Raw genomic sequence first — 26764 nt, forward strand, 5'->3', positions numbered from 1 at the left:
AATGGAGAGATTTTGGCAGGAGGCTGAGAATTTTAAAATCAAGACGTTACTTGACCGGGAGTCAGTGTAGGTCAGTGAGCCGGGGTAGGTGGGGGCAGGGACAGGGCTTCCCACCGGCGAAGACGGGGGCAGCTAAACTTTGGATAACCTCCAGTTTGGGAGGGTCAAATCTCGAGGTAATGAAGGCATGGATGAGGTACACGGGCAGTGATAGTGGAAACCTGTGAGATGTGGGTGATGCACCGTATTGCTTGCCCCATCCATGCTTGAAGTTGCTTTTCAACTTGTCTAAGCTTTCGAGTGGCATGGCTGCATAATGGCTGGCTCCCGTGTTGGGTGTGCAGACCTGACTAATGCCAATCACATACCACGTGGGCTAGAGGTGAATCAGAAAGGAGATGGACTTTACATTCGGTCATCCCAGCAATCCATATCAAGTCAGGATACCTGGAAAAGTGTTCCGCCAAAGTCATCCCAAAGTCGTCGGGGTGACGGGACCAGGGTAAAACAACGTGGAGACGGAGAATTCCTAGTCGTGTCAGGAATGCAGGAAGGGAAACCGCCTGATGTGCTTTGGTTTGTTTGTTTGCACCTTGGTTTCCTGTTCAAATCCCACTTCATTTCACAGCTATTCAGCAGAACAGAGATTTCACAGTTTGGGTGGTTACGTAAACTCTAAATATTCAGGTCAATTTCCAATTAGTAACACAATGAGCGGGTTGAATGACAGACTTTGTTTTTGTTCCCCTCCCCACCCCTCCTCCAGTCTTTCCCGCTGTCACCATTCCGAACCTTCAACAGCCGGATTGACCAGATTAGGCAGGTAAGGGTTACCTTGTCACATCACCTGGTACCTTCCTTTAAACATCGGTTGGACTCATTGAGTCAGTGTCTCGCTGTTACGATCAAGAGATTTCCTTTGCAGACTAGGTGTTTGTGTGTGTGTGTGTGGTAAATGTGCCTGTGTGTCAATTGCTTAACCACATGGCGATGTCGTCGCCACCGGATGCATTATGTAGAATGTACAGCAGTAAACAGGCCCTTTTGAGCCAGCCGCTCTGTGCTGGTATTAACCCTAAAAAATAAGCTCCCCGCACCAGAGTTCACCTCCTCCCATCAGCACTTCCTAGTACAGATTTTACTCGTTCTTAATAATTGTTCTCCTTTGAGAAGTATGACAGGTCATTGTCGGGGCGAGGAAATTTCCTAACTGTTCTCTCCACCTTGGCGTGATTAGCAGCGACTTATTATTGGTTCAAATTGGCTGGCAGCAAAATGCACGTGTGTGAAAGCTGTGAAACCTTTCATCATTTATTGCTATCTGGCCTCCTATTATGGGAACAGACTCTGTATCGCTGCACATGTTAAATTTAGGATTAAAGAGAAGTTACAACTTGGATATTTGTTGCTGATCATTACATCACTCTCAAACTAAAACTAATTTCACCAAACGCAGTAAATAGCTAATGGATCTTCTGCAGCTTAACCCACATACAGTCATACAATGACAGACAAACTTTAAACAAAATAAATTTAGAGTACCCAATTCAGTTTTTCCAATTAAGGGGCAATTTCGCGTGGCCAATCTCTCCCATCCTCCCCACCCCCCCCGCCCTCGGCCACCGAAACATATCTGTGAGATCACCTCTTACTCCAAAGAATATGGACCGAGTCTATTCAATCATCATAAAACAATCCCAGGAATCAATCTCGCGGACCTTAGTTGCATACCAAGAAAGATGTATCCTTTCTTTACTAGGAGAACAAATCTCCAGGTGTGGTCGCAGGAGCATACGATTTAGGAGCAGGGGTAGGTTATTGGGACCGCTCCGCAGTTTGATCTGAATATGGCCTCGGGTCCATCTTCCTGCTTTTCCCCATAACCCTCGACTCCCTTCTCTGTTGATGATCTATCTAATTTAGCCCGGAATAAATTCAATGTCTCAGCCTCCACTGTTTTCTGAGGAAGAGAATTCCTCAGGCTAACGACCCTCCCCTCCGTCTTCAAAGCCATCCCTTATTCCACCTGCGCCCGCTAGTACTCGTTTCCTCCAGAAGAGAGAAAGATCTTTCCGACATCCACCTTATCAAATCCCCGCAGGATCGAGTCTGTTTCAATAAGGATGCCTACGGTTCTTCTAAACTCTACTGGGTATAAGCCCCGACCTGTTCACCCTTTATTCAGGAGGTGGGTTGGGTGAACTCCTCTGAACTGCGAATGCAATTATATAGTGTAAATAAGGAGACCAAAACCGTACACAGTACTCCAGGTGTAGTCTCACCAAGGCCCTGGACAGCTGCAGTAAAATATCCCGACTTTTATATTTCATCCCCTTTTGCCGATAAACACCAATGTTCCATTTGCATTCCTAACCATTTGCTGTACCTGCAGACTAACTTCTCGCAATTCATGTCCAGGGATCCCCAGATCCCTCTGTACCGTGGAATTTTGCAGTCCCTCTTCATTTAAATAGCATACTGCTTTCCTATTTTTTTTCTGCCAAAGTGGTCAAGTTCACGTTTTTCCACATTATACTCCCATCTGCCAAATTTGTGACACTTGTTTAACCCGTCTGTATCCCTTTGTGGACCCTTTACCATTTCTTGGCAACTGCGTCCAGTGTTTCTTTCAGACTGGTGCCAACCATGACTTCCTTATTTAGCCACAAACGATGCATCCTTCTCATCGAATCTTTCTTTCTCACTGAGATATATTTTTGCTGAGATATTTAACTATTTTCTTAAAAGAATGCCACTGTTTCTACTGTCCGATCTTTAATCTGGTTTCCCAGTTCACTTTAGCTTTTAAATTTAAAACACTAGTCTCAGACCCACGTTTCTCACCTTCAAACTGAATGTGAAATTGGGATTGCTGTCGCTTAGCGCTTCTTCCTGGAGCCCAGAGGTTATTGATTAATCTTGTCTGATTACTCATGACCAGATTTCGAATAGCCGGTTCCCTTGGCGCTAGAAAGTACTGCTCGAAGAAATTGCCACAATTGCACCCGATTAACTCATTTTTCTTTTTTTCAAAATTTAGAGAACCCAATTCATTATTTCCAATTAAGGGCCAATTTAAAGTGGCCAATCCACCTACCCTGCACATCTTTGAAACCCACACAAACACGGGGAGAATGTGCAAGATCCACAGTCAGTGACCCAGAGCCGGGCTCGAACCTGGGACCTCGGCCCCGTGAGGCAGCACTGCTAACCACTGCACCACCTTGCTGCCCCCTAACTCATTTTCCAGGCCATCTTTGCAAGGTCTTGCTGAGGACCTGTGTGGTGCCACAAAGTAATGATACCTTGTCTTTTAGCATGCATTTTCCTTTTAATTTAAAGTACCCAATTCATTTTCTTTTCCAATTAAGGGGCAATTTAGCGTGGCTAATCCACCTAACCCAGCACATCTTTGGGTTGTGGGGGTGAGACCCACGCAGACCCGGGGAGAATGTAAACTCCACAATGGCAATGACTCGGAGCCAGGGTTCGAACCACTGCGCCACCATGCCACCCTGTCTTTTAACATGCATGCTGACATCTCCTTTCCTCAGTCGGCTGGTAGGAATAGGTTGGCAACAGATTCTTCTCGAAAGCTATAAAATGGCCCAATTCAGACGCATGCTGGATTGCAAGCTGAGAATGTGTATGATTAGTTCACGTTTAGAGTGGCGGCGTTTGTTGGCAGGGTATTGGCTCAGGCCAAAAGGGTGGGTTCAAGTGAGTTGCATTTGGATGTGCGTTGATGTGCAAAAATGACCCTTTCTTGGTTTTGCGCACCACCTTTCCACAAGTAGGATGTGTGCAGTGGCTGAGGTTGGTGTGGGTGACTGTGGCACAGACCTAAGAGACAGCTGTATATTTTCGTTTCAGGAGGAGAGCATGGATGTGATGAATCGGGAGACTGCACATGAAAGGTGAGATTAGCATGTGGAACTCGCCACACTCCCCCCCCCCCCCCCCCCCCCCCCCCCCCCCCCGTCCGCCCGCCCGCCCGATTCGGTTAAAATCCTTGATATCTAAGGATATGGTGTCAACTGGGGTTTGCACTCGCCTCCTGTTCACGTTTCCATTTCTCATCCTGCTTCCCCCACCCTCCACACTCCTCAACATGCCGAGTTAAGGTTCCTCTGTTCGTAGAATGGCACAGCCCAGAAGCCGGTAGTTTAACCCATCGCACACGTGCCAGCTATTGGCGTTGAATCTGCGTCCGTCGCCCTTTCAGTCAGTGGGTAGCAGATCATAAGTCGACTTAAGTGGAAGTCTTGGTCATAAGATAAATGAAATCATCGCGGGCCTCGCTGAAGTAGCCATCCTTCGAGTGATGTGACATGTGGCGAGGGTATTGTGTTATCAGCTGGGCAGGCGATATGGCCTGTGTAGCCTGCCCCACATTTAATTCGATCGTAGCTGGTCTTTGGCTACAGCTCTAAGTTCCCGCCCGCTCCCCACATCTCTCATTGAGAGACCTCAAAGAGAATCCATCTCTGCTTTAAATAAATTCAGCAATGGAGCAGCCGGAACCCTTGGCAGAGAACTCCAGAGATTTCCAACCCTTTGGGTGAAGAGATTTCTCCACATCTCAGTCCTAAACGACTGCCCTCACCTTGTGTCCCAGATTCTCCGCCCAGTGGAAGCAGCCTCTGTGTCTTTAACTTACCAAACCCCCTCAGAATCAGTGAGGTTACCAGCGAGGAAGAATGTGCAGCAAGACGTGGTAACGTTTGTCAGGCTGTGTTTGATGTCCCGTTCCCGCGACCCTCTGACGTTGCTGCTGCCCCAGCTCAGCACGAACTGCCGTGAAACCGGGCTCGTGACGATGGCTGTAATCTCAGCACTGGGAAGCTGAACACGTACCGAGTGGGAGGTACGGCGCATACCCTGTTTGCAATTGAGCATGTCGGGATGGCAGGGGGCCGTGTTTATGTTGGACGTGGGCCAGATCCTTCCTCCCTGGTGGAGCTGGTTTCTCCCTGGCAGCCGCTCCGAAGCTGCCCCCCCCCCCCCAACTCTCTGCTCCTCCAAGCCCCTGACACTCAAACGGCAACTTCCATTCGCAGGAGGCACACACGCACGCGCACACTCCTGTTGGAGGGAATCCAATGGATGGATGAAAGGCTAAAGGAGGGAGTACTGTGGGAGAGCTGCTGTTTAAATATCAGCGTTGGGAGTAAACTCTGGTCCCCAGTTTCAGATGGGAATGGCTGGGAAGACGGTGTATTCCAGAACACGGTGGGAGTGGAAGTCTTGGTCGATGGAAGCTTTTGAACGTTGATCTTCATTGAGTTTCTGATTAGAATATTTTGTGGGGGAGGACAGCAGTATTTGATTGTGTTGTTGGATGCATTGGGGAATTCGAAGTAGCATATAAACATGCATTCGCGTTTCTCCGTGCCTTTTGACAGTGACTGGAGACAGCAGCCTGATATGTGACACCCCCTCCCGCGCAAATCTGGCAGCATGTAATTCAGTTCCACTGATACGAAGGGGAATGATCTGCGTCATTTTAAAACGGCGGGAGGGACACTAGCTGGCATATTTTATTGTTGAACACACTCAAAGACATCTGCTTGTTCCTGCCGTGAGGCCAGGGCTGTTTGCTGCACTGATATTGTTTGTTGTTCAGGGATGTGATTGTTCGCCTGAAAGTGCCGCAGATTTGCGTTTTGCTGCTTTAAGACTGGACCAGAATCATTGGGGGAGGGGGGGGGGGGGGGGGGGGGGAGTGGCGTTGAGTGGTATGTCTGGAAATGTCGACGGTTGAATCGGAAATTCGTGAGGTTTGTGATTAATTTCAGTGAGTGAAGATGATATCTTCGCTTGTGCTCACTTAACTGTCTAGTTTTTTTTTATGCGCCTTGACTAAATCACTTTAAATTCCCAGCAGACAAAGCACAAAACCTACCTCTGTTCAGCCTCGATTGGTTAGTGTCCATCAATTATGCTCGACATTGTTGAGGAAGGTCTGAATGCATCATGTACCTCCTCATCCTGATGTGTCGCCTTTGGTGCAAAGTGGAATATGATTGTTGATTTTCTCCTCCTCGTTAAGCCGGCTGTAATGACCCCCCCCCCTCCCCCGTGTTTACCTCGGGGAGGGAGGGGGTTGCTGCTGGTGGTTGGGGGGAGTGAGATTGGATTGCATTGGATTGGATTTGTTTATTGTCACGTGTACCGAGGTACAGTGAAAAGTATTTTTCTGCAAGCAGCTCAACAGATCATTCAGTACATGGGAAGAAAAGGGAATTAAACAAAATTCAAGAAAATAAAAGAAAATACATAATAGGGCAACACAAGGTATACAATGTAACTACATAAGCACCGGCATCGGATGAAGCATACAGGGTGTAGTGTTAATGAGGTCAGTCCATAAGAGGGTCATTTGGGAGTCTGGTAACAGCGGGGAAGAAGCTGTTTTTGAGTCTGTTCGTGCGTGTTCTCAGACTTCTGTATCTCCTGCCCGATGGAAGAAGTTGGAAGAGTGAGTAAGCCGGGTGGGAGGGGTCTTTGATTATGCTGCCCGCTTTCCCCAGGCAGCGGGAGGTGTAGATGGAGTCAATGGATGGGAGGCGGGTTCGTGTGATGGACTGGGCTGTGTTCACGACTCTCTGAAGTTCCTTGCGGTCCTGGGCCGAGCAGTTGCCATACCAGGCTGTGATGCAGCCCGATAGGATGCTTTCTATGGTGCATCTGTAAAAGTTGGTAAGGGTTAATGTGGACATGCCGAATTTCCTTAGTTTCTTGAGGAACTATAGGCTCTCTTGTGCTTTCTTGGTGATAGCGTCGACGTGAGTGGACCAGGACAGATTTTTGGTGATGTGCACCCCTAGGAATTTGAAACTGCTAACCATCTCCACCTCGGCCCCGTTGATGCTGACCGGGGGGGGGGGGGGGGGGTGTTCATGATGCTCTGGTATCTAATTTGTGTTTTTTTTCTCCTCTGTTCTATCTCTGTTAAGGGGGATCCACACAGCCATGCAAATGAGCTGCTCACGGGAGGATGGTTTTACGCTGGTGAGTACCTCGTGCCTAAACCAGGCTGCAAAGCCACTTGCCAACTAATAACTCCCAGTCAAGCTTCATTTCATTAGCTTCTCGCGTGGGTTTAGCGATCTCAATATTTAACTTGTATCGGCTGCGAAACTCTGCAGGGGGTTTGTCCGGCTTCCTCAACTTTCCGCACCTCCCTTTTGTTGTGCATGGGGGGGCACATTAGATTCACTGTACTCCCCCTTTGTGGGCAGGGGAGATGACGGAGGGAGAACATTTGGGTTGTGGTTTATTCCCATTAAAAGTGAATTTGTGGGCTTGTGAAAGTTGGCTCTGTTTTAGAAAAACAGTACTTTTGTTTCTCTCGCTCGACCCTATAAAATCCATTCATTATCTTAGAACCCTGGCTGTGCAGAAGGATCATGTCTGCACCAACCCTTTGAATGTGGGCTCTAACCCATGTCCACTCTCCCTATCCCCGTAACCCCATAGCATATCCTGCACCTCCCTGGACACTAAAGGACAATTTAGCATGGCCAATCCACCTAACCCGTGCATCTTTGGACTGTGGGAGGAAACCAGAGCACCCGGAGGAAACCCACGCAGACACGGGGAGACTCCGCACAGACAGTCACCCGAGGTTGAATCGAACCCGGGTCCCCGGCGCTGTGAGAGCGGCAGCACTAATCACTGTGCCATCCCTTAAAATTAAATTCTCCTCCTGCTAATCGTCTCCACTGGCTTTAGTCGAAGCCACCTGTTCTCACAATTTAACCCGTTTGGGACTGGTATTGTTCTGAAAATGCCCTATTCGTCCCAGTGAGGGTTTACTGAATGCAGCAGGCGGAGTGGATATGCCACTGCGCCAGTAACCCAGCGACCCAGGAAAATGTTCTGGTGACGTGGATTCAAATCCCTCTACTGGTGGAATCCGTCTGCAATAAATAGAATCTGGAATTAAAAGCTAGTCTCAGTAATGGTGACTGTAAAACTATCATTGGGCTTATACCTTTAGGGAAGGAAATCAGCCAACTTTCCCCGGTCTGGCCTACATCTGACTCCCGGCCCTCACCAATGTCCTTGACTCTTGCTGCCTTATGAAGTGGCTGAGTGAGCCACTCCGTTCAAGGGTAGTTAGGGATGGGCAATAAATGCTGGCCTTGCTGGTGACACTTGCAATAAAGGAAAAAAGTGCAATGTAATTACAGTGCCCTCCCCCCATGTCCCAGAAGCCCAAGACACATAGCAAGACACGAATACAGACTGAATAGAGCCAGGGATTCCGGTTCAATTCCAGCCTCGGGTGACACTCTGTGTGGAGTCTGCACGTTCTCCCCCGTGTCTGCGTGGGTTTCCTCCGGGCGCTCCGGTTTCCTTCCACAGTCCAAAGACGTGCAGGTTAGCGTGGATTGGCCGTGCTAAATTGTCCTTGGTGTCCAAAGGTTGGGTGGGGTTACAGGGATGGGGCGGGGATTGGATCTGTGTAGAGGGTGGTCTTTCAAATGGTGGGTGCAGACTCGATGGGCCGAATAGCTCTGTAGGGATTCTATGACTGGAGGAGGAGCAGTTATGAGCAGCCTGCCTTTGGGAAGCGGCCCTGTTTTGCTGGATATCGGGCACATTAGGTTGGTCGGTGTTTCTGGCTGGCCTGACTCTTATTAAGCGCCTCCCAAAATAAAACGAGTGCACAGGCTGAATGACGGCAGCAACAGGTAGTCAACTGTGTCAATTGCATTGTATAATCAGACTGTAATTTGTTGCCCAGTGATGGGGATTTGCCTGAATGATATGGGGGAGGTATTGAAAGGGCTCATGTGCTGCTGATATCTCTTTTGCAGTGCGACCAGATGGTGACTGCTGAGCAGGACGACCGGATTTTGTCACTGCAGAGGGATGATATTTTCCCCCTCTCCCCTTCTCCTTCTCCGACGCGGATTGGGAAGGTAGGGCCTGCTGGCTGTTGCCTTTTGTAGTCGAAAGTTTCTCCGTTAAATGAAGCCGAGAAAGACACTTTGTGCAGCTCTGGACTGCGCCGGGTTTGCGAGGGATATGGGGTGTTTTGGGATTGTTGCTGTTGTCAGCGTATCGTCACACCCATATGCATTTTTCCCCCTACCCTTTTGGGGAATAGTGGGGGATGTGGCGGAAGGATTTCCAAGCTGAACACTCCTTCTGTCAGGTCCCGGCGTTGGACTCTAACCCGGAGCTCCTAGCCCAGCCATAGGGGCGCTACCACTGCACCACGAGGTCCTTGATTTGGAGTTGCAAGGTCGTAATCAGGGATACGATTACTCTCCTTGTTTGTAGACGTCGCCCTTTTTGAGACGCCTGCCAAAAGCATTTGGGGCAGCACTCTTCCCTCTGAGTCAGAATGTCACAAGTTCAAGTCCTACCTCATACGTGTGAGCACTCAATCCCAGTTGGCACTCCCACTGCGGTGCTACGGGAGCGCTGCACTGTCACAGGTGGTGCTTTCCAGTTGAGCCTTCCCTGGAGGAAGCATGGCACTGTTTCAAACACCAGAGAGCAGTCTCTCCTTGGTGTCCTGGGCAATAGTCCTTTTCTCTTGGTTATGTGTGTCTTATTCAGTTAAGCGCTCAAACCCTTTAAATGTTTTCCACGGTCGGGTGAGGCTGTTAACTTGAAAGGCGCCAACTCGGGGCTGGTTTAGCACAGGGCTAAATCACTGGCTTTGAAAGCAGACCAAGGCAGGCCAGCAGCACGGTTCAGTTCCCGTACCAGCCTCCCCGAACAGGCGCCGGAATGTGGCGACTAGGGGCTTTTCACAGTAACCTCATTTGATGCCTACTTGTGACGATAAGCGATTTCCATTTCAATTCGTGCTTGGCCTCTTTGAGAGCATGTTGTTCCTTCGAGAAAATTGGTCCATGACCAATATTTATCCCTCAACTGATATGTGGTTATTGTCATCGTACTGACTGTGGGATCTATCTGTGTGCAAATCGGCCCATAAGACGTCTTGGTGTGAGAGTCACAGATCTCTTCCTTTGAGGAGAGCAGTCATCGATTTAGCTAACAGACGTGAACCATCCAATTGCTCTGCAGAAAATACCTATTCAACCACCTTTTATTTTCTTTTAAAGTGAGACCTGCTAGCTGAGACATTTTTATTATTCATCTTGAGCTGAACTGCTTCGTAAGACCCACATGGCCATTAAGAATCCGCCCTGGAGATCGAGACAAGAGCCACTTTAATGCATCACTGGGCCATGATTCTTGGCTCCGTTTTACAGCTGACCACAGTGGGATTTGAATTTGACCTCGGGACAGCTAAACAGTCCTATAGCCACAACACAAAGCATCCTGCTTGATCAACACCCCATCCATCGCCGTACACACTTGGTCCATCGCTGTCGCGCACCATGGCTACAGTACCCACCATCTCCCAAGTTTCTCTGCAGCAACCCGCCAAGGCTCCTTCGACAGCACTTTCCAAACGTGCCACCTCGAAGGACGAGGGCAGAAGACACAGGGGAACCCCACCACCCGGACGTTTCTCTCCCAAGTCACTCCCCACCCCGACATGGGAAACATATCGGCCGTTCCTTCACTATCACAGGGTCAAATTCCTGGGACTCCCTCCCTAACAGCACTGTGGGTGTACCTACACCACACGGGACTGCAGCGGCTCAAGAAGGCGGCTGAGGGAGAGGGAGTTTAAAGAAGCAGAATTGGAGCATTCGAGCAGATGAACTTGATTGTGTTTCCTGCTATTGATGCATTGAAAGGTCCTTTGCGGGGAGGCTTGTGGCACAGTCGTTGCATCCTTCCCTCTGGACCAGGAGTTCAAGTCCAGCCCCTACAACCTATTGACCACGGAAAGAGCGTCCCGCTCGGTAATCCATCCACCACTTACCCACTATTTTAGGTGTAAAGATACATAGAATCCCTACAGTGCAGAAGGAGGCCATTCGGGCCATCGAGTGTGCACCAGCGCTCTGAAAGAACGCCCTGCCCAGGCCCACTCCCCTGCCCCATCCCCCTAACGCCACCCAACCTTTGGACGCGAAAGACCATTTTTAGCACGGCCAGTCCACTTAACCCGCACATCTTTGGACTGTGGGAGCACCCGGAGGAAACCCACGCGCACACGGGGACAACATGCAAACCCCACACAGACAATGACCCGAGGACGGAATTGAACCCGGGTTCCTGGTGCTGTGAGGCAGCCATGCTAACCCACTGTGCCATTCCTTGTGCTTAAAGAAAAAAATGGGAACCTTGTGACAACACTGCCACTCACAGTGGCAACTATCTGATCATCCAGGCTCTGTCGCAGTTTATTGAAAACCCTGGGACGATTCAAATACCTCATCTTAAAGACATCAATTTTAATCTTCTTCCCCCACCCCCAATTATCCTGGGCCAATATTTATACCTCACCCAACATCACAAAAAACAGATGATCTGGTTATTAACAGATTGTTTGGGACAGCACGGTGGCGCAGTGGTTAGCATTGCTGCCTACGGCGCCGAGGACCCAGGTTCGAATCCCGACCCTGGCTCACTGTCAGTGTGGAGTTTGCACATTCTCCCCGTGTCTGCGTGGGTTTCACCCCCACAACCCAAAGATGTGCAGGGTAGGGGGATTGGTCAGGCTAAATTGCCCCTTAATTGGAAAAAATAATTGGGTACTCTAAATTTATTTTTAAAAACCTAAAAGATAGCAGATTGTTTGTGGGAGCTTGCTGTGCACAAATTAGCTACCGGGTTTCCTACAATACAGACATTTGAAAAGAGGCTGTAAAGCGCTTCCCAGTGTGTTGTCATGAAAGGAGCTGTGTAAAGGCAAGTCTTTCTTTACATTTACTCCATGATAGGGTAAGAGCAGGAGTCCAAACATGTACATGTTGGGTGGGGTTAGGGGGATAGGGCAGGGTAGTGGGCAGGCCGAGTTAGGGTGCTCTTTCACAGTCAATGGGCCGAATGGTCTCCTTCTGCAATAGGGATTCTTGTTTAACATGTATCCAGACATGTCACAGCAAAACCGCCACTCCAGCAAAATTCACCGCCGTGTAATCAGAGAGGTGAAGGCCACAACATCGGCCTTCCTCCTCTCCATGAGCTCCGGCTTCTCTGAAACCCTAAATATCGCCACATGGGGCTGGTTTAGCACAGGGCTAAATTGCTGGCTTTGAAAGCAGACCAAGGCGGGCCAGCAGCACGGTTCAATTTCCATACCAGCCTCCCCGAACAGGCGCCGGAATGTGGCGACTAGGGACTTTTCACAGTAACTTCAGTTGAAGCCTACTTGTGACAATAAGCGATTTTCATTCATCTCATTTCACCTCCTCCACTATCCTGGCTAAGACCGCGAACTCTCCCGCCCAGAATCTTCCCAACTTTCCGCAACCCCAAAACATGTGCGCGAGATTCCCTGGCCCCCGTCCACACTGAAAGAACCCACTCATTCTCGCCCGAGCCATATGCACTCTGTGCACCACCTTAAACTGTATCAGGCTCATCCTTGCACAAGAGGAGGTCCAGTTTACCCTACGCAGTGCCTCACTCCATACTCTCCCCAATTGATCTCCCCTCCCAACTCCGCTCCCCATTTCTCCTTGATCTTTACCATCCGCTCACCTCCCTGCTCCCCCAGCCTGCACGAGGGATTCTGCGTCCATGCTGATAATGATCTACGCCAGGGGTGGGCAAACTACGGCCCGCCAAAGGTCTTTATGCGGCCCACCATGATCAAGTCATTAAAAAAAAATTTTTTTTTAAATTAAATTAAATTAAATTAAAATTAAGGTTAATGGTGGGGGGGGGGGGGCTGTTGGGTTACTGGTATAGGGTGGATACGTTGACTTGAGTAGGGTGATCATTGCTCGGCACAACATGTGTTTCATGTGAAGTTTCTACTTTAAAATATTAATTAATAAAAATTAATTCCTTTTTTTTCCTTTAAAAACCTTTTATTTTGGCTATTTTAAATATTAATTATTTTACTTAATATACTATGCGGCCCTTTAAAATTGTGAATTTTTGAATGTGGCCCTTGTACAGAAAAGTTTGCCCACCCCTGATCTACGCACACCAAGAGCCCTCCTGGTATGTGCCAGCGTGTCCTGGCCCTCTGCCACCCAGTGAGGTTGTGTTTAATGCAGGTCCCAGATCGTCTGGCTTTTTGTTTCAGGTTGCGTGTAAGTGTGTGTATCGATTCCTTTGGCCAGTTTTACTCCGATCCTGACCCCTTGGCGGCACTCAGCCCCATGGTCAACTTGCTGCTATTTCTTAAAACAAATAGCATTGATCGTCAAACCCTGCTGAATGCCTCAGCCAGCGCTTCTGACGGTGCAACACTCCCTCAGCTCTGCACAGGGAGTGTCGGTCTGGATTTGAGGCCCCTTCTGACTGGTGAGAAGAAGTGCTACCCACTGAGTGGCAGGCGACTCAAAGGAACGGCTGCTTCACACGCCAGTCACGGTTTGCAAGTTCATAGTGTGTGTTAACCCTTTGCACTGAGAAACAAGCGGGTGGTGGATTGTCCTGGAAAGATATTTGCCTCTTCCAGCAAAGAGGCTGCCTGAGGTGGCATGAGCCATGTGTGATATCTTAGATTGGACGGGAAAGTGACGGAACTCCACCTCTACAAGCCTGCCTTTTGCTCAGTTTGAAGCGTTTTGGATTTGCCCTCGTGCGGACCTGACCCCCCCGGGAATCACGGCCGACCTAAGTCACTTTAAATCGTCGGCTTCAGGATATTGCGATTCTGCAGCTGGTATGTGTGGAAAGCATTCGACGCTCGCAATGTTTTCTGTTTTACGAAGTTGAGTGGGTTTTATTCAGCGAGGTGCCATGTGCCACCCGGTGGACAGAAGTGGGTTTGCATCCCCAATTCAATTTCGAGAGTCGCCACTACTGAACCTATCCCCGTTGATGCTGGATAACCTCTTGTATCAGTAAAATGTGCCAACAATGAACTATTAAAGGGTCTGGTGTTACGGTGCCCGGACTAGACCCCAATTTATATCAGAAAACAGGACGAGACCCCAACAATTTTTCAATTTGTAAACTGTGAGGAAGGGAGATTTTGCCCCAGGAATAATTCTGCAGACAACTATTATTTTTTTTTAAAATAATTTTTATTGAGAAATTTTGATTTTATACAACCTTAGTAAAATACCGAAAATAACAATAATATTAACAATCATATACATTCGCCCCATCCCCATGAACAACCCAGCATTTTAACAACAACGCAAATTAACACACTATAAAGTTACAGAATAAACACTACAATAATGCACCCCCCCCCCCCCCCCCCCCCTCCCCGGGTTGCTGCTGCTATTGACCCAGTTACCTATCTCTGAGCCAGGAAGTCCAGAAAAGGCTGCCATCGTTTATAGAACCCTTGTATTGATCCTCTCAGGGCAAATTTACCTTTTCCAATTTTATAAATCCCGCCATGTCACTGATCCAGGTCTCCACACTTGGGGGCCTTGCATCCTTCCATTGTAACAGAATCCTTCGACGGGCTACTAGGGACGCAAAGGCCAGGACATCGGCCTCTTTCGCCTCCTGCACTCCCGGCTCTACCGCAACTCCAAAAATCGCGAGTCCCCACCCTGGTTTGACCCTGGATCCAACCACCCTCGACACCGTCCCCGCCACCCCTTCCAGAATTCTTCCAGTGCTGGGCATGCCCAGAACATATGGGCGTGGTTCGCAGGACTCCCCGAACATCTGGTGCACCTGTCCGCACCCCCGAAGAACCTACTCATCCTAGTCCCGGACATGTGGGCCCGGTGCAGCACCTTAAATTGGATGAGACTAAGCCTCGCACATGAGGAGGAAGAGTTGACTCTCTCCAAGGCATCCGCCCAAGTCCCGTCCTCTATCTGCTCCCCGGGTTCCTCCTCCCATTTAGCCTTCAGCTCCTCCACTGACGACTCCTCCACCTCCTGCATTACCTTATAGATGTCAGACACCTTCCCCTCTCCTACCCACACCCCCGAAAGCACTCTGTCCATCGTCCCCTGCGAGGGCAGCAAAGGGAATCCCTCTACCTGTCGCCTAGCAAACGCCTTTACCTGCAGGTATCTGAACATGTTCCCCTGGGGCAGGCCAAATTTATCTTCCAGTTCCCCCAGGCCCGCAAACCTCCCGCCAATAAACAGGTCCCTCAATTTGCTGATGCCCGCCCTTTGCCACCCCCTGAATCTCCCATCCGTGTTCCCCGGGATGAACCGATGGTTGCCACCCAGTGGAGCCTCCATCGAGCCCCCTGTTTCCCCCCGATGCCGTCTCCATTGTTCCCAGATTCTTAGGGTCGCTGCCACCACCGGGCTCGTGGTAAACCTCTTAGGGGAGAGCGGCAACGGTGCCGTTACCATGGCACCCAGGCTCGTACCTCTACATGACGCCATCTCCATTCTTTTCCACGCCGCCCCTCCCCCCTCCATCACCCATTTACGCACCATTGACACATTGGCTGCCCAATAGTACCCCAGAAGGTTGGGCAGTGCCAGCCCACCTCCATCCCTTCCTCGCTCCAGGAACACCCTCCTCACTCTCGGAGTCCCATGTGCCCACACAAAACTCAGAATACTGCTAGTCACTCTCCTAAAGAAGGCCCTGGGGATAAATATGGGCAGGCACTGAAAAAGGAACAAGAACCTCGGAAGCACTGTCATTTTGACGGACTGCACCCTCCCCGCCAACGACAATGGCAGCATGTCCCACCTCCTGAACTCCTCCTCCATCTCAGACAACTATTATTAACGCAGGAGTAACCCCATTAATATCCAAGGGAAAAATCAGCTTTTCAATTAACAGCCAAACAGTTCTTACAGAAAAATGAAGAATAGTCTTTGAGCTGCCTTTGCCATCTACTTCGAAACTTTTAATTAAGCAAAATCCACACACACACCGTTCTAACGCCTCTTATTGATTCAGTTAATACTCAGTGGCTTACAGACTTATTCACATCGAGCTTGGGACAGAGGCTTTCAGAATTCCGTCTGAGAAAACCTTTCCTCGGGAACCCAGAGCAGAACTCTTAAAAATGAAACTAAAAACAACAGACACCGGGCAGGGCTGTTATGGGCCAGGGTTTGGAGAACCCCAAAGTGTATCATGGAGTTCACCTGATCCACAACTTTTACTAGATTGTGGTATGGGGAGCACACGCCCCACTCTACAGGTGTGGTACAGCAGAAAATGGACCAGTGGTTTTTAAAAACAAAACAATGTTTATTCTATGAACTCAAGTTAACCTTTCTGAAACAAACAGTGAACAACTTAGCAACCATCAATCAAATACAACCCCCAAAGAATACAACACTAAGTAATCTGTATGCCGTTCTTTTAACATCCAAAAGCAGCATGGTAGCATTGTGGATAGCACAATCGCTTCACAGCTCCAGGGTCCCAGGTTCGATTCCGGCTTGGGTCACTGTCCGTGCGGAGTCTGCACGTTCTCCCCGTGTGTGCGTGGGTTTCCTCCGGGTGCTCCGGTTTCCTCCCACAGTCCAAAGATGTGCAAGTTAGGTGGATTGGACATGATAAATTGCCCTTAGTGTCCAAAATTGCCCTTAGTGTTGGGTGGGGTTGCTGGGTTATGGGGATAGAGTGGAGGTGTTAACCTTGGGTAGGGTGCTCTTTCCGGGAGCCGGTGCAGACTCAATGGGCCGAATGGCCTCCTTCTGCACTGTAAATCCTATGATAAACAGGAGCACATTAGGGTTTACATTCAAGACCGAAAACATTTATCATTCTTCCGAATCCACCAAATGATTAAGAGATAGTCCTTCATGGCAGAGATCAACAGCAGTGCAGCTCACTTTTAACTCCAGATGCAGCTCACTGAAAAACACAGGCACACCCAAGCTCTCTCAAACTGAAACTACAAAGCAGAAGTGGAGCTCAGCTCCACCCACACTCTGACATCACTCCAGTAACATGAGCAGCTCCATTTCTTAAAGGTACATTTCTTAAACACCCATTTCTTAAAGGGTACTCTCACATGACAGGGCTGAAAAGGAAACTTATAAAAAGAAACAGCCCCTCCTCCCATGAATGACATCGCAGCCTGCCTCGTTGTTAACCCCTTAACAGGGGCTGATTTAGCTCACTGGGCTAAATCGCTGGCTTTTAAAGCAGGCCAGCAGCACGGTTCAATTCCCGTATCAGCCTCCCCGGACAGGCGCCGGAATGTGGCGACTAGGGGCTTTTCACAGTAACTTCATTGAAGCCTACTCGTGACAATAAGCCATTTTCATTTTCATTTCATTAATCAGAGCTTCAGCAGACATATAGTCTGGATACCTGAACCTCCGTTCTTTTAGTAACATGACCACAACGCACCCATAATACAATAGATGTAAAAATTCCCGACATTCCTCATGACGGAGACTGGGAGAAACTGTTCCTGTTTACGGAAGGATCGAGATGCCTAGGTCACCGATTGCGAAAGCAGCAGCGGTGACACGGGAAGAGTGGCCTTTGTGCAGCGAGTGGTTAGGTTCTGGATTGCAATGCCCGAGTGTAGCGAGGGCAGGGTCAACTGTGGCTTTGAAAAGAAAATTGGAGAATTATCTGCAGAGCAAAAAACTAATTGCAGGGGCCGCAGAGAAAAGATGGAGGAATGGGGCGAGGTGCCAGCAGATGCAGTGGGCTGAATGGCCTCGTACTGTGCTGTAACCATCCTATTATTTTGTTCTAAGTTACAAAGGCGCTGCTTAAACTGTGTTAAGAATGCCACATATTTGGGAGGTTGGAACTGCCGTTCGCCCTCTGCCCCGTCATTAAAGACTAAACCTCTTCAACTAGCCTCTCAAACTCTTGCCAACCCTTCTCAATGAGCTTGGAAGCCTTCTGACGGAGGTTTCTCGGATTGACCGTCTCGCTGCATCTCAAACGGGTCCAGGACGTTAACCTCCCACCCAGCACGGTAGCATTGTGGTTAGCACTATTGCTTCACAGCTCCAGGGTCCCAGGTTCGATTCCCGGCTTGGGTCACTGTCTGTGCGGAGTCTGCATGTTCTCCCCAGTGTGTGCGTGGGTTTCCTCCGGGTGCTCCGGTTTCCTCCCACAGTCCAAAGATGTGCAGGTTAGGGTGGATTGGCCGTGATAAATTGCCCTTAGTGTCCAAAATTGCCCTCAGTGTTGGGTGGGGTTACTGGGTTATGGGGATAGGGTGGAGGTGTGGACCTTGGGTAGGGTGCTCTTTCCAAGAGCCGGTGCGGACTCGATGGGCCGAATGGCCACCTTCTGCACTGTAAATTCTATAAACCAAGTGTTGCAGGGTTAACTGGTGCAGTTGGCAGTGGGTAGAGGGACGGTCACAGGAGCTATCGAGGTGGGTGGGTGGGGAGGGAGAGAGGGGTGCGGCAGGGTAACTGTTTTCCATGGCTAACGGTTGCCTTCCTTTTACAGCAGTACTTCTCATCTTCCCAGCCGATTCTGATACCCAAAGGTGGGGTCACGCCAAATTCCTCTCCGAGTCCCACTCGACGTATTGCAAGGTGAGAGGAATCTGTGGACTCATTGCCCCCTCGGTGCTACTTTCTGATTTACGTTGTGTTTTTACTTGCTGGCTGTTTTGATGATGTGCTGCAGTGTGGACTTGCAGCTATAAGATAATAAATCCTTTGTCCCAGTTGTAATTATTTGAATGAATAATGCAGGCTAATGGGGTTAGCTCAGATGGGCCTTTTGGTTGGCATTGACCTGTTTGGACCGAAGGACCTGTCTCGGTGCCGTAGATTCTATGATAAGCGGCACAGTAGCACAGTGGTTAGCACGGTTGCTTCACAGCTCCAAGGTCCCAGGTTCGATTCCCGGCTTGGGTCACTGTCTGTGCGGAGTCTGCACGTTCTCCCCGTGTTTGCGTGGGTTTCCTCCGGGTGCTCCGGTTTCCTCCCACAGTCCAAAGATGTGCGGGTGAGGTGGATTGGCCAGGATAAATTGCCCGTAGTGTCCTAAAAAGTAAGGTAATGGGGGGGGGGTTATTGGGTTACGGGTATAGGGTGGATACGTGGGTTTGAGTAGGGTGATCATGGCTCGACACAACATCGAGGGCCGAAGGGCCTGTTCTGTGCTGTACTGTTCTATGTTCTATAATTGTGACAATGAAGGTTATTAGAGTTTAGGTGGGGCAACGGTGTCTGTGTGTTAAAGGGACCTGCAGTCTAAGAGGCTTTTTTCTTTCTGAACAATAATGCTTGCTCAATCCAGCCACTGCTTTCCAATGCACATTGCTTAGCACTTCAGCCCCCACTTTTCCACCGTCTTTAAGCTCAGTCTCTCTCTCACACACTCTCCCCTTAATTCTGCTGAATCTTCCTTTTTTTTTTGTACACTGGGCTGGGAAAAATGCCCTCCCACTTCAGCTGCAATTACCTTTACTGGGGAGGTTTTTTTTTAACAAGACAATTTTATTGAGGTATTTTTGGCATTGTAAACAGTAACAATATACATTACAATTACAAAAAACATAATGCAAATAACAGTACCTCCCTCGCAAATAGACCCGCCTATTCTTTCCCCCCTACTCGACACTACTCTACCCCCCCGGCGATGGTTCCCCGCGAAGAAGTCGATGAATGGTTGCCACCTCCGGACGAACCCCAATAGTGATCCTCGTAAGGTGAACTTGATTTTTTTTTTCCAAGCCAAGAAAGCTTGCTATGTCCGACAGCCATACTTCAGCCTTTGGGGGCTTTGAGTCACTCCAGGCCCACTGTATTCGTCGCCAGGCTATCGGGGAAGCAGAGGCCACAACATCGGCCTCTATCCCCCTCCTGGGCTCCCGGGTCTTCCGACACCCCAAAAACCGCCACCTCTGGACTCATCGCCTTGTTTTCAGTACCCGGGATATGACGTCCGCAGTATCCCCCTGAGTTTTGGACACGCCCAGAACATGTGCACATGGTTCGCTGGTCCTCCCCCCACATCTAGCGCACTTGTCCTCCAGCCCAAAGAATTTGCTCAACTGGGGAGGTTGTTTAAGGGGTAGGGCACACACTCGAGGACCAGAGCCTTCACTCCCCCTGCCTCGGTATACAGCAGGGCAGGGCAGATTTAACTGCGGCAGTCGGTAACACCGGGTATCGGTGGGAGTGGCCTGCCAAGGTAAGAACTTGTCTTTTCCTTTACAGCAGGACAAGTGTCAGTCCCAGTGTTGCTGTACGACCCAGTGCCTTGGGGCCATTGAAGAGGAAAGGTAAGGAGCCTTCAGTAATGCCTCATACAAATGCAAGTACTTTTAATCATTTTATTTTAAATTTCAAGCTTTTACTTTGCGGGAAAGAAAGACTTACTGCTGAAGATTTTGGCCTTGCACTCAACAGGAAAAATGCAAGAATACCAAATTTCAAATGATCGCAACAATTGATACGAAAAGAGAAACGGGTTCTAATTGGTTGGCAGCAGCCTCTTGTATCCATTCTTTGGTTCTTAAACGTATGCTTAAAAAGCATGATCTTATTTGAATGTATGAATGGAAAGTGCTGGGAATTATCAGTCGTATGTAACAGCAAAAGACAAGTTCGCAGTTCAGGTGGTTCACTTCCTCTGACTTTGTTGGCAACATTATTAGGTTCAGTGGATTGGCCATGTCCAATGTTTAGGTGGGGTATTGGGGTTATGGGGATGGGGCGGGGGAGTGGGCCTCGGTGGGGTGCTCTTTCGGAGGATCGGTGCAGACTCGATGGGCCGAACGGCCTCCTTCTGCACTGCAGGGATTCTCGGATTATGGCGGAGAACCTATGACCGTGAATGGTGCGGGACCGGCGCTGTGTGCTGTCGCCCAGTTCCGTTATGGGGGGATGGACTAGTAATCTGGGATTGAAACCTACTCTCCATAATGGTGACCACGGCAACTACCACCGATTGTTGTAAAAAACGATCGGGTTCACTAATGTCCTTTAGGGAAGGAAATCTGCCGTCCTTACCCGGTCTGGCCTACACGTAGCTCCAGACCCCACAGCAACGTGGTTGGCTCTTAACTGCCCCTCTCTGAAATGGCCAAGCGAGCCGCTCAGTTCGAGGCACGTTTAGGGATGGGCAACAAACGCTGGGCCTCGCCCTGTGAGCCTCACAACCCACTGAAAAGTGAAGAAGAAGAAAAAATGTTAGGCTGGATAGCTTTGCAGTGACCAGCACAGACAAGGTGGCCCGAATGGCCTTTGTTTACTTCGCGACCCATAACCTTTACTCGTGGTATTCCTCGCCATCATAAATATGTAGTCATAAATATAAGCAATGGGAGAGGGGGGTCGGCCATTCGGCCCCTTGAACCTGCTCCACCACTTAGTGAGGTGGTGGCTGAATGGCTGAGCAGACACTCCACAACCCTCTGGGGGAGAGAATTCCAAAGAACGGCAGCCCTCGAGTGAAGAGCTTTCACCTTGTCTCAGTCCCAATTGGCCAACTCCTTCTCCTGAGGCTGTGCCCCTTAGTTCCAAACTCTCCAGCCAGGGGAAACATCCTCCGCGCATCTGTCCTGTTAGAGTCCTCCAAAATATTCCGAACGTTTCAATGAGTTCACCCCTTAATCTTCCAACCTCCAGAGAATATCGGCCCACTTTACTCAGTCTCTCCCCTTAGGAGTGGCACAGTGGTTAGCACTGCCGCCTCACGGCGCCGAGGACCTGGGTTCGATCCCAGCCCCGGGTCACTGTCTGTGTGGAGTTTCCACATTCTCCCCGTGTCTGCGTGGGTCTCCCCCGCAACCCAAAGATGTGCCGGGTCGGGGGATTGGCCGGGCTAAATTGCCCCTTAATGGGGGAAAATACATTTTGTAAACTCTCCTCTTGGGATAGCCCCCTCAACCCAAGAATCAATTTAATGAACCTTAGTTACATCCCTCCAGAGCTCATGTGTCCTTCCTCGGGTAAGGAGACCAATATTTCCACCACACTGCAGGATTATTGCAGCATGATGCTTTACCCTTATCCTTGCAATCCTCTTGCAGGAAAGACCAACATATCACTTGCTTTCCTAATTACTTACTGTACCTGCGGTGAACATGCAGTAATTCATATACAAGAACCCCAAAGTCCCCCTGCATACCAGCATTTACTAGCCTCCGCTTTTAAAAGCAATTCTGCGGTTTTTAAAGGACCAGGTTGAGTCTGGATTTCCTCTCCGCTATGTAGCATATTGAGAATTGTGTTCACATTCGGCTCTTGCCCATGCCGTCTCAATGGTTGTCCAGGCAATTTAATTTAAACAAGTTTAAAAATGTATTGAAATAGTCCCAAGAGATTAATTTAGTAAGAATGTGTTTATCAGTGCGTTAAAATAGCAGAGGGTGGTGAAGAGCCAACCACATTGCTGTGGTCTGGAGTCACATGTAGGCCAGACCGAGTAAGGGTGGCAGATTTCCTTCCCTAAAGGATATTAGTGAACCAGGTAGGTTTTTACATCAGTTGATGGTTCATTAGTAAGACTGCTTACAAATCCAGATTTATTGATTCATTGAATTCCGCTGGTTGCTGTGGTGAGATTTGAACCCGTGTCCCCCAGAACATTGATGTGGAGATGCCGGCGTTGGACTGGGGTGAGCACAGTAAGAAGTCTTACAACGCCAGGTTAAAGTCCAACAGGTTTCGCTCCGAAAGCTCGTGTTTGAAACAAACCTGTTGGACTTTAACCTGGTGTTGTCAGACTTCTTACTGTCCCCAGAACATTGGCTGAGCCTCTGGATTATTAGCCCAGTGACATTACTCCCACGCCGTTGTCTCCCCATTGGAGGAGGCAAGAGGTATACGAGGGTAGACGCTGGAATTTCATCTCTCTGGTTAACAAAACTAGCTTTGTACTTGGTGCAGGTTTTGCGTTTATTTTTCCATGCCCATTACTTTGCATCATTCTGTAATAATGAGCCAGCGGCGTCTCCCACTGTCCCATAGTGGTAGGTAAAATCCCAGAGCAATGTAGTACTGGGATCGGTGCAGGCCCCAGAGAGTTGCTCCAGCCTCTTCTCCTGTACCACCCGCTGTCTGAACTTTTTTAGTACACTTGATGGATTTAAGAAACTTGTGCCGTCCAGTCTTTCTCTCTCTCTGTCACTCTCTCGTCTCACTTCCTCTGGTTTTTGCTTCTCCCGACAGGTGACATGGAAGTGGATTCCCCTCCCAAGAAATTATTTGTCAGTGGGGTGCCTGGGATTGTAAATACTGAGACCACTCTGCTAACTCCGTTGCTTTCGCACAGGTACGTAAAAAGCAAATTGTTTTCTCTCCAGGCAGAGTTTATAAACTACCTAAAGCCATGATGCGTTCTCCCTTCCCCAGCACCCACTACTGACATGTTTGGCGATAATTTAAGGACCTATAATTAAACATTTTGTTCTGACATGGGTGGCGCAGTGGTTGGCACTGCTGCCTCACAGTGCCAGGGACCTGGGTTCAATTCCGGACACAGGTCACTGTCTCTGTGGAGTTTGCACATTCTCGCTGCGTCTGCGTGGGTTTCCTCCGGTTTCCTCACACAGTTCAAAGATGTGCAGGTTAAGTAGATTGGCCGTGCTAAATTGTCTCTTAGTGTCCAAAGTTGTGCAGGTTATGTGGGGTTACGGTGGGGGAGTGGGTCTGGGTACGGTGATCTTTTAGAGGGTCGGTGCAGACTCGATGGGCCGAATGGCCTGCATTATAGGGATTCTATGAGTGTTTTGACTGTTGCCAAGGTCCATTCTTTGTTATTTTCCACTTTCACCTGTCCTGGAGACATTGATTCTTGCTGCATATTGGATTGCACAGTTTATTCCAGTGTTTTGCCTGTTAAGAACCAGTAAGTTACGTTTAAAGTCGGCAAAGTTTGAAATCCCAGTTATCCACTAGGAGAATAAAGCCACAAGATTCCACAGTTTTAAACAAACAAAGTAGACGTTACTATACAAAGTCAGAAAATAAAAACAGCTATCTTACTATCCAACATTCAAAATTAATATGAGGTAAATATAAATTAAAAGGCAAACTCGTCGAATGCTCAGCTCATTATATGGCGGATGCGACCAAGTTAGATCACATGGATTTCTCAGCAACCCACCCAGGGGCTGGTTTAGCTCACTGGGCTAAATCGCTGGCTTTTAAAGCAGACCAAGCAGGCCAGCAGCACAGTTCAATTCCCGTACCAGTCTCCCCGGACAGGCGCCGGAATGTGGCGACTAGGGGCTTTTCACAGTAACTTCATTGAAGCCTACTCGTGACAATAAGCGATTTTCATTTTCATTTCATTTCAGATGTCAGTGACCACTAAGTCACAGAATCTCATTAAAACGGTTTCATAGAATTCTTACAGTGCAGAAGGAGACCACTTGGCCCATCGAGTCTGCCCCGACCCTTCAAATGAGCAATCTACCCCCCCTCCCCCTTTATTCCCGGAACACTATAACCTAAGCTGCACAGCCCTGAACAAAGGGACAATTTATCATGGCCAATCCACCCTAACCTGAACATCTTTGGACAGTGGGAGAAAACCAGAGCACCCGGAGGAAACCCACGCAGACACAAGAAGAAAGTGAAAACTCCTCACAGATAGTGGCCCAAGCCGGAATTGAACCCAGGTCCCTGGCTCTGTGAGGCAGCAGTGCTACCACTGTGCCACCCGTGAGGTTTCCCTCGCAAGAGATTTTAATTCCTCACTTTCGAAGACCTAACCTCCTGATTTCCCTCAAAATCAACTCTAACCTGGACTGTCTTCGAGGCCTGCTCACCTCCCAGTGGTTCAGCCTCCCGAGACTGCATTCCACGGGATTTAAAAAGCTGCACTCCTGTCCCCAATTACCTGTACGCTTGCAACTCCTTTGTAGACTGCTTGTTTCACTAAGCTGGCACCGACCCTAACTTTCTCCCAGCTGCACCCAGCTATAGATAACTCCCAGGACTTCTTCTGAGCCCTAAACCCTCTTCAGTACAGAACCAGTGACCGTCCGCCACCACCTCTGCTTCCTAGGTCTTATCCTGAGCCCGAACTGCACCAACTGGGCTTCTGTGAGCTGCAAAACCCACATGGGGTTCAAATTGCAATCAAAACCTTCCCCAGCAAATACACAGGTAAATTGAAACCTGGAAACCCTCTTAAACTCCACGCAGCTCCATCGTCATGTAGCTTTTCACCGTTCACTGAATGCTTTTAAACCTATTTAACTTTTAACTCCTAAGACAAAACATCTCTCTGGATTGCACTTCTTTACAAACAGTGTGTATGTCATGTCTCCAGCTAGGTAAGCCCAAATGCTACTACAGGATCTGATCTTTCAAGCTGTTAACCCCTTTAAGTCAACACGGCCCCAACCTTTTAAGTGTAGTAGATTCAGAACTGCTCCAGTTGCAGAAATATTGCCTCATTTCTACCTTCCTGCCTGTCCCCTATCTGATTGATTAAAGCCATCACCCGGCGTGGGTCATAACCGAGGTCCTCGGGTTGTTACTCCCACTGGTGACCTTGGCCAAATTGGTGTTGCTTCAGTGCTGTGGAACGAGCAGAACATGAGCTGCAGCTTCTGTGCCCGAAACAGGCGAGGAACGGGGTAAAGTGGGCGGCACGGTAGCACAGTGGTTGGCACTGTTGCTTCACAGCGCCAGAGACCCGGATTCGATTCCCGGCTTGGGTCACTGTGTGTGCGGAGTCTGCACGTCCTCCCCGTGTCTGCGTGGGTTTCCTCCGGGTGCTCCGGTTTCCTCCCACAAGTCCCGAGAGACGTGCTGTTAGGTGAATTGGACGTTCTGAATTCTCCCTCCGTGTACCCGAACAGGCGCCGGAATGTGGCGACGAGGGGCTTTTCACAGTAACTTCACTGCAGTGTTAATGTAAGCTTACTTGTGACAATAAAGATTATTAGTAGAAGAGAACGCATTGTTCCAGACACTAAATTTAAACGAGCCTTACACTGTTGCAGTTGTTGCTGTAATTTACACCTGCCCTGCAACACTGAGATCTCGGCGCTCCCGACAGTTTGGTTAGCACATCCCCTGTTTTAGCTGCTTCACCGTTGGTGGCCTAGCTTCCAGCTCCTTAAGCGCTAAGCTCCGGAAACCCTTCCTTCAATCTCAATATCTCCTCTTTACAGTCCTTTAAACTCTACCTCGTTGACCCAAGCCCTTGGTCACCTCCCCTCATTTCTCCCGGTTGTGACTCTGCCAAATTTGGTTGAATAATGCTCCAGTAAAGCCCCTTCGGACATTTAACCACATTAATGGGGCTATACACAGGCACGCTGTTATTCTTGTTGTACCCTGGAACGGATTGGAAACCCGAGAAGGGGGAAGAGGAAAAGCTCAAGCCAAGAATTTTAAGCTTCTTGCCGCGACCGTGTGGATGAACCCTTACTAACGTCGGTGTTTCCCCTGATATTTTTGTCTCTTTCAGCTTGGAATGTGTGATCAACAGCCCTCCCCAGACTGTGCCTCCATCAGGGCCTTACGTCGCGACTTCACCATCGGTCACCGAGATTGGTTTCACTTCGCCATACACCTCTGTGGCTCACCCACCTGGAATGTGAACAAAAAAAAAGACAATCACCTATATTCTAAGAGCTGGGCTACATAAAGCACTTTGTTAGAGGATACTGTATAATAGCATTCCTAATCAGTATTTTATAGCCAACTGTATAGTTAATTAGTGAGAGAAACCTTTTAAGGATGGCCAGTGAGAAGGGGAACAAAAGTCGCTCCTGTCTGCCGCTTGGCCTGGAACTGCACAATCCAAGGTTGGAGCTGACCTGACTCTTTGCCATTTGGGTTAAGACCTAGTGCCTGCTCTCTGTATAGACCACTGTATGAATCGCTATAGAGAAATTTAA

General features: G+C 49.0%; 1 protein-coding gene across 3 annotated transcripts in view; it reads left to right on the forward strand.

The window, feature by feature from the left end:
• Positions 1 to 26475, forward strand: part of LOC119958344 (protein FAM122A-like) — a 37326-nt gene extending 10851 nt beyond the window's left edge. Inside the window, exons 3-10 of one of the 3 annotated variants that reach the window (XM_038786789.1) lie at positions 767 to 823; positions 3874 to 3917; positions 6960 to 7014; positions 8829 to 8933; positions 18391 to 18479; positions 20115 to 20179; positions 23073 to 23175; positions 26332 to 26475. In XM_038786789.1, coding sequence (XP_038642717.1) covers positions 767 to 823; positions 3874 to 3917; positions 6960 to 7014; positions 8829 to 8933; positions 18391 to 18479; positions 20115 to 20179; positions 23073 to 23175; positions 26332 to 26464 — 651 coding nt within the window. In that variant the 3' untranslated portion in view covers positions 26465 to 26475. The remainder of the gene's footprint in view (positions 1 to 766; positions 824 to 3873; positions 3918 to 6959; positions 7015 to 8828; positions 8934 to 18390; positions 18480 to 20114; positions 20180 to 23072; positions 23176 to 26331) is intronic. The other 2 variants (XM_038786790.1, XM_038786791.1) reach the window with 2 other exon arrangements.
• The last annotated feature ends 289 nt before the right edge of the window (positions 26476 to 26764 follow it).

The sequence above is a fragment of the Scyliorhinus canicula genome, chromosome 29 (assembly GCF_902713615.1).
Source record: "Scyliorhinus canicula chromosome 29, sScyCan1.1, whole genome shotgun sequence".
Lineage (NCBI taxonomy): Eukaryota > Metazoa > Chordata > Chondrichthyes > Carcharhiniformes > Scyliorhinidae > Scyliorhinus > Scyliorhinus canicula.